The following is a 12,345-nucleotide window of genomic DNA, read 5'->3' as shown; positions in this document are numbered from 1 at the left end:
TCTAGGAATAAAGTGAAGCCAGGAGTGTCCTTCTGTCTGTTGTAGGTAGATGGTTTTCCTAGAGACCCCCTCATCTACTCATGGACTTTTGAAAGGGATTAAATACTCTCCTGTTTTTAAACCAGCCTCTTGTTTTACATTCCTCATTAGGCTTGTTAAGGGTTTTATTTTCCTTTTTTGCACAAGAGAACAGGACTCTGTTAGCTGTGACTCAGGCATTGTGTTAACATGGGAACAGGTCCTTGGAATGCACTGTCCTAACTGGTCTTAGGTAATGGTGGCAGACATGCAGTCACCCTTTGGATTTACAAAAAGACAAGAAACTCTCTCCCCTCTCCCACTGATTTTCAGTGCTGGGATGAAACCCAGGCTCCCAAGCATGTTAGGCCAGTGCTTGACCATTGAACTATCCCTCAGTCTAGAAACCGTTTTATCTCAGAAGAACACCTCAGATATGGAACCATACTGGCCAGAGTATGTTTGTTTATATGTACATATGTGTGTATGTTTGTATGTGAGGGCACATGTGGTAGTCAAAGGACAACTAGAAGTTGGTTCTCCTTCTACCATGTGGGTCCTGGGACTCCAACTCAGCACTCAGCCTTGGTGGTGTTCACTTTCATGTAGTGAAGCATGGTGCCAGCCCTTCCTGATTTTTAAATTCTCTGTTTTGAAAAAGTGTGTGTTGAGGATTTCATATACTGCCTTTTCCCCCATTTTACTTTTGACAGAAAGATCTGTATCTTAGGCTGGTCTTAAACGCTCACAATCCTTTCACTGGTCTCCCAAGATCTGAGGTGTAGGTGAGAGCCATCAAATCACCTTTTTTTTTTTTTTTTTTTTTGAGACAGAGTTTCTCTGTGTAGCCCTGGCTGTCCTGGACTCACTTTGTAGACCAGGCTGGCCTTGAACTCAGAGCAATCCTCCTGCCTCTGCTTCCCGAGTACTGGGATTAAAGGCGTGTGCCACCACCGCCCAGCCATCACATCCCCTTTAAACTCTTTTTTGGTGCTGGGGATCTAACCCAGGTTTTTGGCATGCTTGGAAAGTGCCATGCCACCGAGCCTTAAAATAATACTTCATGTTCCCATTTTTTTTATTCTTGTGAAGTTTGAATTTTATACAAGTGTTAGCAAGGGGTTAGCCACCCCCAGTTCCTCCCTCCTGTCTTCTTGGAGCTGTGGCAGTTCTTTCTTGGTCCCTGGGGGGCTGTGGGAGCTGTTGGACTGAGCTTCGCTCTGGTGTGAGTAAAGCCCTGAAGCCCCTTCTGAAGGCTTCCAGAAGACATGGGCCTGCTACACCTCATTCCCAGAGGAGACAGAAACAACTCATGTTGGGCTGTGGTTGGCCTGGGACATACAGGTCGACACAGGGTTGAGGGTGCAAGCCGAGACTTATGGTCCTTTGGTATAAGGTACCCTGAAGAAGGAAGTAGGATCAGGGTGGGGGGTAAGGTCCTTTTCAGGGAGAGTAGTGGGAGGGGGGGCTGGCTGTGATGGTGACAGTTCAGAAATGCCAGAGCCCCTTCACTGGGCCACTTGCAGCTAGTCTAGTGACATATCAAGAGGAGCCTGTGCATTTTGTCTGGGAACCCACTGCCCAGATTGCAGAGTTGGACCCAGAGCTCAGGCCGCCTCTCACTCTTCCTGCCTCAGCAAGCCTGACTGGAGCTCTGAGAGCCAGGGAAAGGTGACTCATCTTGAGTGCCTCCCTCACTCCAGGTGCCCAGATGCACTTGATGGGGAGCAAGGAGCACATTAAATTGGTCCCTGAGAGACTCACTGAGTTGTGCTCCCTGCCCACAGTGGCTGTGACACACTGGGGTCCTTTCTCACATTGGAAGTGGTGGGCCAGCTGTGTACACCAGCAGGGCCCCATCACAGGCGCTGAGTGCTAGCTTTGGTACATTGTGACCTAGACCCAGTTTAACTGTCCAGGTCACTTGAGAGACCAATGGTTGCGGTCAGGCAGCCCAGATGTGAGGAGGTCTTGGATAGAAACTTGGATAGAGCTGGATGGGGTGAGGAGGGCAGAGAGTGACAGTAGGTCCCCCCAAAAAAATGTCTTTTCCTGATGGAACCACTTAGAACCTTGGGAGCTGGAGCTGTGCCTGGGAGAGGTAGTGGGATGACACAGTCCACAGAAGGGGGCAGGAGGACCTGCTCCCAAACCTTAGCAAGCAAAAACCCATATCTCCTCCCAGGGCCTGCGACTCACCTGGAGACCGAGTTCTCCTCAGAGGCGCGGGGTTTGGAAGCATTGCAGAGGGCTGGCCGGGGCCTCACACACTCCCAGTGCCTGCCAGAGACAGCACCAGGGCCTCAGCTTTCTACTCTAACCCTCAGGTATAGAGACTACTCTCACTTCACCTGCTGCCCAGCGGGGACTCGATGTGACTTTCAAGACCCACTCTCCAAGCCACGGGCCTCTGGGACTTAAAGACAAGGAAGCAGGCCCCCACCCTATATTATAACTCCACCACTGAACACAACCACATCCCATAATGACCATTATCCCGCAGCCCCAGCTGCCCGTCCCATTGTGTTCTTTGCCGCTCTGAGACTGAAGCCTGTTCCATGGGCACACCTCTACACCCTAGGCTGCCTGCATCCAAGAGATGGGGCCCCTGAGGATCATGGACCATGAGGGTGGGGCTGTGGGAGCAGAGGGAAGTCCTGGGGTCAGCTGAACGGGTGGGCATACCTGGCAGGTGGTGTGGGCATCCCGGCTCCTGGGCACCAGGGCCAGCAGCTGGGCCGTGTGCTGGTCCACAAACTGCTCACACTGAGGAAAGAGAAACACACAAGATGGTAGGAGCCTGTTTACAGCAGACTTACCTGTCTTGGAGCCCTGGCATTCCACCTTCCTCGTCCACGCCACTCCTAACTGTGTGTGTGTCTTGTCTGTCAGTGCTAACCATTAAGACTCTGCATAGCGGGGTGTAGTGGCGCACGCCTGTAATCCCAGCACTCGGGAGGCAGAGGCAGGCAGATCGCTGTGAGTTTGAAGCCAGCCTGGTCTACAAAGTGAGTCTAGGGCAGCCAAGGATACATAGAGAAACCCTGTCTCGAAAAACAAAAACAAAAACCAAACAAACAAAAGACTCAGTACGTAAGAGTTGGAGAGATGGCTCAGTATTTAGGCCCTTGCTGTTCTTTTGGAAGACCCTAATGATGCCTAACATCTGGCCTCTTCTGACCTCCCTGGGCACTGCACACACATGGTGCCTATATATACATACATGCAAAACACATACTCATGAAATAAGTTTGAAAAAAGGACTGCACCTAAGCTTGGCAGGCTGAAACAGGTTTCTGTGGGGGAAGCCAGGGTGTTAGAGCTGGCTGATGGAAGCGACCGGTTGGCTTGCTCACAGCATCATATGTTTGCTTAGCGTGCGTGAAACCTTCAGTTTAAACTTCCCGAGCCACGTGAAACTGAGCATCCTGGTGCATTCCTACGGTTTCAGCACAAAGGAGCTGGAGACAGGATGGCCAGAAGTTCAAGATTGGTTTAAGGTACACCAGACCCCCTCTCTAAAGAAAGTCCTTTTCAGCCAGGCGTGGTGGCTCATGCCTTAATCCCAGCATTCAGGAGGCAGAGGCAGGTGGATCACTGTGAGTTCGAGGCCAGCCTGTTCTACAAATCAAGTCCAGGACAGCCAAGGCTGTTACCCAGAGAAACCCTGTCTCGAAAAACAAAACAAAAAACAAAACAAAAGTTCTTTTCCACCTTGGTGAGGAAATTTATCATAGGCTTAAAATTTTAGGGTTTTTTGTTGTTTTTTTTTTTGAGGGGTGAGAGAATTTCAAGACAGGGTTTCTCTGTGTAGCCCTGGCCGTCCTGGAACTCACACTGTACTATATACCAAGCTGACCTTGAATTCAGAAATCTGCCTATTTGTGGTGTGTACTACCACAGCCTGGTTTTAAAACTGGTTTTATAGCTGGGTGCAATGGTGCATGCCTGTAATCCCAACACTAGGGGAGACAGAGGCAGGGCTACACAGAGAAACCCTGTCTTGAAAAACAAAGGACTGGAGAGATGGCTCAGCGGTTAAGAGCACTGACTGCTTTTCCAAAGGACCCAGGTTCAATTCCCAGCAACCACATGGCAGCTCACAACTCTCTGTAACTCAAAGATCTGACACTCACACAGACATACATGCAGGCAAAAACACCAATGCACATACAATAAAAATAAATAATTTTAAAAAAAAAAAGAAAAACAAAAATTACCTTTTATTTCTCTCTCTCTCTCTCTCTCTCTCTCTCTCTCTCTCTGTGTGTGTGTGTGTGTGTGTGTGTGTGTGTGTGTGTGTGTGTGTGTGTGTGTACTCACACGTACAATGTGTGGTCAGGACAGCTTACAGGAGTTGATTCTTTCCTTTAACCATATGGATCCCAGGGACCATACTTAGGTCGTCAGCTTGGTGGCCGTGCTAGTGAACCATTTTGCCCAGTCCTCCCCCTCTTTCTTCTTGTCCTCTTTCTGTTCTTTGTCTCCTTTCCCCAGACAGGTCTCATGTAGGGCCAGACTGACCCTGAACTCATTACTTATATAGCTGAGGCTGGCTTTGAACTCCCAATTCTCCTTCCTTAGCCTTCCAAATGCTAGGGTTACAGGCTAGCAGTACCATACCCAGCGTTTAGGTCTCTGCTACAGGTGGACTTCTCCCAGTTGAGTCACAGAGTGAGCAGAGTGGGGCAGGACAGGATCCAGGGAGAAGGCTAAGTTCTTTACCTGCTCCAGCCGGCCCTGGCTTGCTCATTTTCTGGTACTGTCAAATGCTACCCATCATGGCCATAAGATGTGGCACACCAAAGGCACAGTGTGGAAACACACCATTGAGTGGAGCCAAGAAAGGACAGCATAGCCCTTTCCTACTGGGACTAACAGTACTTTTTCTTTTTAAGATTTATTTATTCAAATAAATAAATTGTAGATGGTTGTGAACCATCATGTGGTTGCTGGGAATTGAACTCAGGACCTTCAGAGGAGCAGGCAGTGCTCTTAACCTCTGAGCCATATCTCCAGCACTAACAATACTTTTCTTGTACTTAGTCCATGAAGAAGGCACGCTGGTGCTCCACAGTGCAAAGCCCTGGGCCCAGCAATGTCTCCTAGTTATAGTTGTGACAAGCCCATCATTTTCTGACCCACATCCTGTCGCCCTGGCTGGGCTCCAGTCCAGCATCCTGTGTGTCTCTGGCTACAAAGCCTCTCCCGGCTCAGCTCCCACCACACACAGGCCGTAAGTCCTACCTGTGTGTTCACCCACCTTTTGCCTGTCCAGCCAGAAGCGAAGGCAGGCCTGGTGCATGGCCTGGGGCATAGCCTGTTCGCTGGTGTTCCAGGCCTGGCTGACCACAGACTTGCAGAAATGGCACTCAGTAGCTTGTAGCGGCCATTCTTCTATCAGAGGCTCCAGAGCAGGGAGGGCTAAAGAGGAAATAGCCAAAATTGTCCAGCAGGCTGAGCAGGAAAGCACATACCTTGTCATACGAGCACTTGAGAGGCTGAGGCAGGAGGATTGCTCCAAGCTTCAGGCTAGCCCATGCTGTGTAGTCAGACTGTTTTTAATCCTTCCCCAGGCCTGTCTTATACAAATGTTGGTTCTGGGCTGGAGAGATGGTTCAGTGGTTAAGAGCACTGGCTGCTCTTCCAGGGAACTGTGGTCCAATTCCCAGAACCTACATGTGGCTCACAACTGTCAGTTATTCCAATCCTAGAGGGTTCAACATCTTTTGTGGGCTCTATGGGAACCAAAGCACTCATGTCCATATAAACAAATAGTTAAAAATTAGTCTTGAAAAAAAAAATTAGTCTTGGTTCTTATCCCTCACCTTGTCCGTGTTCTCTCACTCCCCACATGTGCATGGTAAGGATATGAGTTGGGGAGAGAAGCAAAGAAAGAGGGTAGCAGGGGGCGTGGCAGCAGGCTTACCTGGGCCAACAGCGTCCTCAGTGGAGCATCGGAGAACAAGGCCACAGACTAGCTGCGGCACCACACGGCCCAGCAGTGCATCTAGCAGGAGTACTGTGTAGCGTTCAGCCAGGCACTGGCAGATGCCACCCACCACCAGGGGTACCACGTGGCACACCTGGGACACAGCCACGGCCAGCACACCCTGGGGTGGAGGCAGAGAAAGGACAACTTGGGACCTTCCTCTGCAGGGTCTCACTTGTGCCCATCTGAGTGGGTACCCCAGACACACCCCCTTTCTCCCTTCTAAGAAGGAGAGCAGTGCTGTCCACAGGCCACTGAGCATACAACATAGCAGGGTGGAGCTGGGCAGTGGTGGCGCACACCTTTAAAGCCCAGCACTTGGGAGGCAGAGGCAGGTGGAGCTCTATGAGTTCGAGGCCAGTCTGGTGTACAGTGTGAGTTCCGGGACAGCCAGAGCTATATAGAGAAACCCTGTCTCGAAAAACAAAACAAAACAAAATAAAATGACAGCAGGGGACTCACTGGAGTCATTGAGAGGGTCAGCAGTTGAACCAGACCCAGATCTGACTCCAAAGGCTTTAGAGTCACTTAAAATGGGCAGCAAGGCCATAGCTTCTAGCAGCCTGGCCTATATCTAGAATGCAAAGCCCATTTCCTGACCCAGGGCCACCCTACTTTCCCATGGTCATCCATCAGGAAGACGGACAGTTCCTTCCAGTGGCCCCCTATAGTTGACACGGAACCCCCGGGAAAGCCAGCACCTCACTCCAATTGCAAACATGCTCTAAGCTGAAGGGCGATCGTGATCACAGGTGTGTGGCTTTTTTCTTTACATCTTTACCCATTCTATGTGACAAGCTGGCCCCTGTGCCAGGAGGTTGAGGCAGGAGGAAGGCTCGGAGTATGGACACCCTGGAGTGTGATACCTCCCAGTTGTGGCACTTAAGGCACCTATCGGTTCTCATCGGCCCACACTTGGCTCTCCTCCATTATAGTGACACAAGTCAACCGTCATTGTAGTCAATGACCAAGATGTTCACTGGTAAAATGGGCTTCACCCCTGGGTACCTCCATCCCTGCCTCCCCTCGCCTTATCCTCTGCTGACTGGAGAACATGCTGGAATGGTTTCTGACCTTAGGAAGCCTTGCTGTGCCTGCTCCCCTTTCTGTGACCCGTCTGCATCGCCCGCCCAACTCTCATCCTGCCTGATGGTTCAGCAGCCTTCTGATCAATCGAACACCCGTGCTCTCTTGGTTTCCCTGGCAACACATTACCATCCCGCACTGTCTTCTACTTCACTGGCTGTTCCCTCTCGGCTCTTCTAAGGCTGTCTCCATCTGTCCACACATCGTCTCTCTTGATCATGTTTTTGGTCCTGGATTTGGTCTTCAGTGATGTGCAGACTGATGTGGTTTTTGTTTTTTTGCATGTATATGTACACGTGTGTGCAGGTATGTGGAGGCCAGAGGACAGTGTTGAGTGTCGTCCTTAGTCACTCCCCCTCTTTTTAAAGACTTTTTATTTATGTATTTGTGTGTATCTGAGTATACATATGCCACTTTTGCACAGGTACCCATGGTGCCACAAGAGGGTGTTAGATTCCCCAGAGCTGGAGTTACAAGTGGTTGTGTGCTCTCTGACAGGGGCTCTGGGAACACAGCTTGGGTCATCTGGAAAATATGACAAGTGCTCTCGACTGCCGAGTCATATCTCCAGCCCCTCCATGCTGTTGGGTTTTTGTTTTTGTTTTTGTTTTTTTTTGGTTTTTGGTTTTTTTGAGACAAGGTCTCTTACTAAACCGGAAGCTCATCCATTTGGTTAGCTGGCTGGCCAGCAAGGTCCAGGGACCTACCACCTATTTCTGCCTCCCGGCATGTGTTACAAGTATTCATTGCTATGCCCAACTTTTTATGTGTGTGCTAAGGCCCTGAGGTCAGGCTCAGCAAGGACTTTACTTAAAGGGCCATTTAGCCAGGAGCCATCCTAGCTCCCTGAGATCATTTTTTTTTCTTAGTCTTATTTTCTCCCAGATCTTGGCTTAATTTTTACTCCTTCAGAGTCTCTCCCTGGCCTTCCTAACTCTCATCATTTTATTTGAATTCTGGAAGTTCTATAATCTGCGAGTTCCTTCCACAACACAGGCTTCAGAAAGGCTGAAATGTGTGGCCTGTTGTGAGTCTTGTTGTTGTTTGTTTGTTTTGTTGTTTTGTTTTGTTTTCCGAGGCAAGTTTTCTCTTTGTGGCTTTGGCTGTCCTGGCCTCGAACTCACATCGATCCACCTGCCTCTGCCTCGCTGAGTGCAGGGATTACAGGCCTGCACCACTGCACCTGGCTCCTGTTGTGAGTCTTATTGACCAACATGGCCTTCAGGCCCCCAGCAGTGTCGACAGGGTATGGCCAACTGTGGGCAGGTCAAGCCTGGGCTGCTGGGGCCACTGCGAGAAGCTACTCTGGGCTTTGGAAGACAGAAGGCATGGAGAGTATGGCAGAGCATTCATGCATTTTTCCTACAGTGGGAATTAGGGCATCTCAGCCTTCAGATGGGGAGAGGGCTGGCTTTGACCTAACCTCCCGTGCCTGAGCCTTGGGTAGGAGCAATGTCTCCTAACTCCTCACGGCCTTCTTGGCGTGCCGGGGCAAGGGAAGGTGCAGCTACTGGGGGCCCCCTGAGCTCTGTGTGCCTCTGAACACTGAATCCTTACCTTGGGAATCACAGCTTGGACCCGCTTGATCAGAGTCCTGCAAAGCCAGCAGAAGGGCAGAGGGATGGGGAGCTGCTGCTCAGAGAGATCCTAAGGAAGGAAGCGGGTGAGGTGGGGTTGAGGCTGGAGGTACCGCCGAGACCCTGCCTGGCTCATCTTGCCATCCAAGATCCTGCCTCCTAATTCAAGTTCCGCCTGGTCTTTTTGTCTCTTCACAGCTCTGCCCCTCAATGGCCACTTTAGCTTTCTGGAGTCCCCAGAAGCCGCTGTTGGGGGGTTGGCGTCGGGGAGGGCTGGCTCACCTGTGTGTGTAGCCCAGGCCTTGCCAAGAGAGCTCCTGGCAGTGCGGGGAGGACCGGCTTGTTCAACAGAAGGTCTGGAGTAGCGTTCACCATGCCTAGCTTCTGCTCTGGCTTAGGCTGTCCAAGTGGGCACAGGCCCACATGACTGCAGATGGCTTTGGGGTTCTGGGGGTAAGGGTTTTTAGGATTAGGAGGGACCCCCCCGCCACCACCCAGGTTTATGCTCAGGGACAAGGGCCACAGCCTTTAAGCCTGAAATTATGGGGAGCAGGCTGGGTGGAGTGGCACATCTTAGGACTTTATGGAAGGGACAAGGACAGCGATGGGGTCATGTAGGGCCTTAGGGCAGGTGTCTGGGAAAGTATGAATCCATGTGAGCATATTGTGTGGGAATAAATAGAATGTGGGTGGGTGTAAGGGAGGGACAGAGGGCATGTCTGAACGTCTGTAGGCTAAGCTCTGATCTGGGTGTCTGGGTGAAGGAACTGAGTTTCCTGTGGCTGTAGTGGGAAGTGTGTGTGTGTGTGTGTGCACGTGCTATGTGTGGGTCGGTGTGTGTATGCTATGTGTTAGTCTGGATGTATGTGCTCTGTGTGAGTCTGTGTGTGTGCAGTGTGTATGTGTGTGCTGTGTGTATGTGGGTGCTGTGTGTGTGTGCTATGTGTTAGTCTGTGTGTATGTGTGTATGTGCTGTGTGTGAGTCTGTGTTGTGTGCTATACGTGAGTCTGTGTGTGTTTATATATGTGTGTGCTGTGTATGGGTCTATGTCAGTATGCTGTGTGTGTCTGGAATTCTGTGTGTGTATCTCATTGAATTGTCTATGTGTGTGTGGGTTATGGATATGAGCATTTTTGTGTATGGCTGTGCATGTGTTGTGTATGTATTTGGTTGACTGTTCCATATGTGTTTATTTGGGGGGGGTGTCTCTGTGTGTGTCTATGTGCGTGCTATGTGTGTCTCTCTGTGTGTATATGTATGTGTGCTGATTGTGTGTGTGTGTGCTGTGTCTCTGTGTGTATGTGTGTGTGTGTGCTGTTTTTGTGTGCTGTATTTGTGACTGCGGTGTTGTGTGTGTATATGATTAAATGGTGTATGTGTGGGTGTTGTGTATATATCTAGTTGAGTGTTGCATGTGTGTCTATTTGTGGTGTGTGTGTGTGCATGCGTGTGTGTGTGGTGTGTGTGTGTGTGTGTGAGAGAGAGAGAGAGAGAGGGAGAGAGAGAGAGAGAGAGGGCGCTGTGTGGCAAGTGTGGCAGGCAGGGCTGGGTCCTCACAATCTGGCTTTGGAAGTAGTCGATAACCATGGGCAGGTAGACATCAAGCACTTGGCGACACCGGGGCACAAGTAGCTTCAAGGGAAGGATGTCACACTCTTGCTCCAGGAACTTCCGGACTGTGTCCTGGGAGGGCAGAGGGGGCAGGGTTGGCCCGGGGTTTCTGAGGTCTGCCTCCACCAGAGTCAAGTAGTTGTGAGCTGTCTGATGTGGGTGTAGGAACCAAACTCAGGTCTTTTGAGAAGAGTCTGTGCTCTTAGCCACTGAGCCATCTTTCCACCCACTAAGCTCAGTTTTATGAGCCTGCTCTTGTGTGGCCGGAGGAGTGTAGAGGCCTCACGGCCTGGAAATACCCTTCTGGGGAGCTTGCTCCTTCTCCTTGGTCCTTGGTCCTTTGTTCCTTAAACTTCCTCCAGGGGCTGGTTCCTATTACCTGAAAAATGTCTTCTTTGGCCATCTTTGTGAGGAGGTGGACAATATCTTCACACTCTTGGCACAGGTCATTCTGGAAAAAGGGTCTCAAGTCGGGCAAATGAGTTGGAGCACGGTCCTACCTTCAGCAGGTGAGGCTTTCTCAGACTCAGCTTGACTGGTCCCTCTAAGGCACAGGTCCCATCTCATCCCCTAGTGCAAGTTCTATCCCATTCCCTCCATCCCATTAGATCCATCCATCTGCTCTATCCCACCCTATACATTTCATCCCGTCCATTTTATCTAGGCTCGTCTCATCTTACCCACACCATCCATCCAGCTCACTGCTTTATCCCACGTTTTATCATCCTGTCTCATTCAATTCGTCCCATCTATTTCATTCCATCCCACTGTACCCACCATCTTACATCATACTGTACCGTCCCATGGTTCCATGCCACCCCAGCCCCCGTGGGAACTCCACTTTTCAGAACCCACCCTGATTCCTTCTTTCCAGGTTTCCAGTGGCCCCCTTGGGCGATACTCACAGCTCCTACGTGTCCCCAGACTTCCTGTAGGCAGTGCCCCAGGGCTCTGCACTGTACCGCTTGCTCCAGGTTTTGGCACCAGAATTTAGGGCCTTGTGCACAATCTGGGGACAAGGCTGACCCAGCAGCTACAGTTGGGGTCAGAGCACCGTTTGTCAGGATCCAGCGTGCACTTGGCATCCTCCCCACCACCCCCTACCTCCAACCCAGTTTCATTGCAAAGAGTGACCATTACTCATGCCAGGCAGCTCTGAGTCCTCCTGCTCCAGTGATCTTGGAGAAGCCCCCAGGGCCTCTCTGGGCCTCAGCTAACTTGTCTTAAGTTCAGGATTATGTGCAGACTGGGGTCTTCTGGCTCAGAAATGGTGTGGCGATGCCTGGGGAGGGAGGCTGGAATACTCACCTGCGCCTGGGCTGCAGAGTGTCGGCAGCAGCAGCAGCCACTGCAGTAGATGTGACTTGGCCATGGCTGCCTACTGCTTAGCACTCTACTCGTGGCAGGGGCTCTTATAGTGGGGGAGAGGACCTGGGGGCTGGACTCCGTGGGAGCAGGCTGACCTCAGTGTTTGCCTGTGTCTGGAGAGCCCTCTAGGTGTTTGATTCCCAGGTCTTCTCGGCAGGGCCGCTCCTGGCCACCTCCCCTGTGCAAGCCAATGTACATTTCCAGTCCTTTCTTCTGCCCCCTTTCCTAGCCCCCTCCGTCTGACTCTCTGTTCATCTCCAGACAAGGGGTCTTGCTTGGTCCTAGCTCTCTGGACTGTGCAAGGGGTGCTGAGTGGGGTCAGCATAGACCTCTCCAGCCCCACTCCCAGCTTCTCTATCCTCTGCTCTTACGTAATGCCCTTGAGTGCTTCCTGCCTGGCTCTTGATGCAGGGTAAGGGCCGGAAGGGCACACTCAGGGTGCCCCTGGGGACACCTACCTCCCACTCCCTCCTTTAAAAAAAATCCTCTGGGGCTGGAGAGATGGCTCAAAGGTTAAGAGCACTGACTGCTCTTCCAGAGGTCCTGAGTTCAATTCCCAGCAACCACATGGTGGCTCATAATCATCTATAAAGTGATCTGATGTGCACTGTATACATAATAAATAAACAAATATTTTTTAAAAAATCCTCTGATTCTGTAGACTCATAGTTGGTGCTTGTGGGAGGAGCATT

General features: G+C 50.9%; 1 protein-coding gene across 3 annotated transcripts; it reads right to left on the bottom strand.

Annotated features, from left to right (window-relative positions):
• Positions 1-1,202: 1,202 nt before the first annotated feature.
• Sftpb (surfactant protein B) lies at positions 1,203-11,698 on the bottom strand. Of its 3 annotated transcripts, none has more exons than XM_051154722.1 (11): positions 11,594-11,698; positions 11,191-11,318; positions 10,665-10,736; positions 10,232-10,357; positions 8,956-9,120; positions 8,654-8,743; positions 5,948-6,131; positions 5,282-5,442; positions 2,704-2,784; positions 2,218-2,298; positions 1,203-1,419 (listed from the first exon to the last, which is right to left on the bottom strand). In XM_051154722.1, exons 1-10 carry the CDS (start codon positions 11,655-11,657, stop codon positions 2,236-2,238), a joined length of 1,134 nt encoding a protein of 377 aa, XP_051010679.1. In that variant the 5' UTR covers positions 11,658-11,698; the 3' UTR covers positions 1,203-1,419; positions 2,218-2,235. The 3 variants fall into 3 exon arrangements, with proteins under 3 accessions (XP_051010679.1, XP_051010681.1, XP_051010680.1); XM_051154724.1 differs by having other exon boundaries at positions 5,948-6,062; XM_051154723.1 differs by having other exon boundaries at positions 11,191-11,306; positions 11,594-11,695.
• Between the last annotated feature and the right edge of the window lie 647 nt (positions 11,699-12,345).

The sequence above is a fragment of the Acomys russatus genome, chromosome 13 (assembly GCF_903995435.1).
Source record: "Acomys russatus chromosome 13, mAcoRus1.1, whole genome shotgun sequence".
Taxonomy (NCBI): Eukaryota; Metazoa; Chordata; class Mammalia; order Rodentia; family Muridae; genus Acomys; species Acomys russatus.
The sequence above is the reverse complement of the archived record's forward strand: the minus strand, read 5'-3'. Positions and strand labels throughout refer to the sequence as shown.

Coding starts and splice junctions, on each gene's coding strand:
- Sftpb (XM_051154722.1), bottom strand. CDS start 11,657: ATGGCCAAGTCACATCTACTGCAGTGGCTGCTGCTGCTGCCGACACTC. Junction 2,785..5,281: donor TCTGGCTGGACAGGCAAAAG/GTGGGTGAACAC, acceptor CTCTTTCCTCAG/TGTGAGCAGTTTGTGGACCA. Junction 2,299..2,703: donor ATGCCCACACCACCTGCCAG/GTATGCCCACCC, acceptor TGTCTCTGGCAG/GCACTGGGAGTGTGTGAGGC.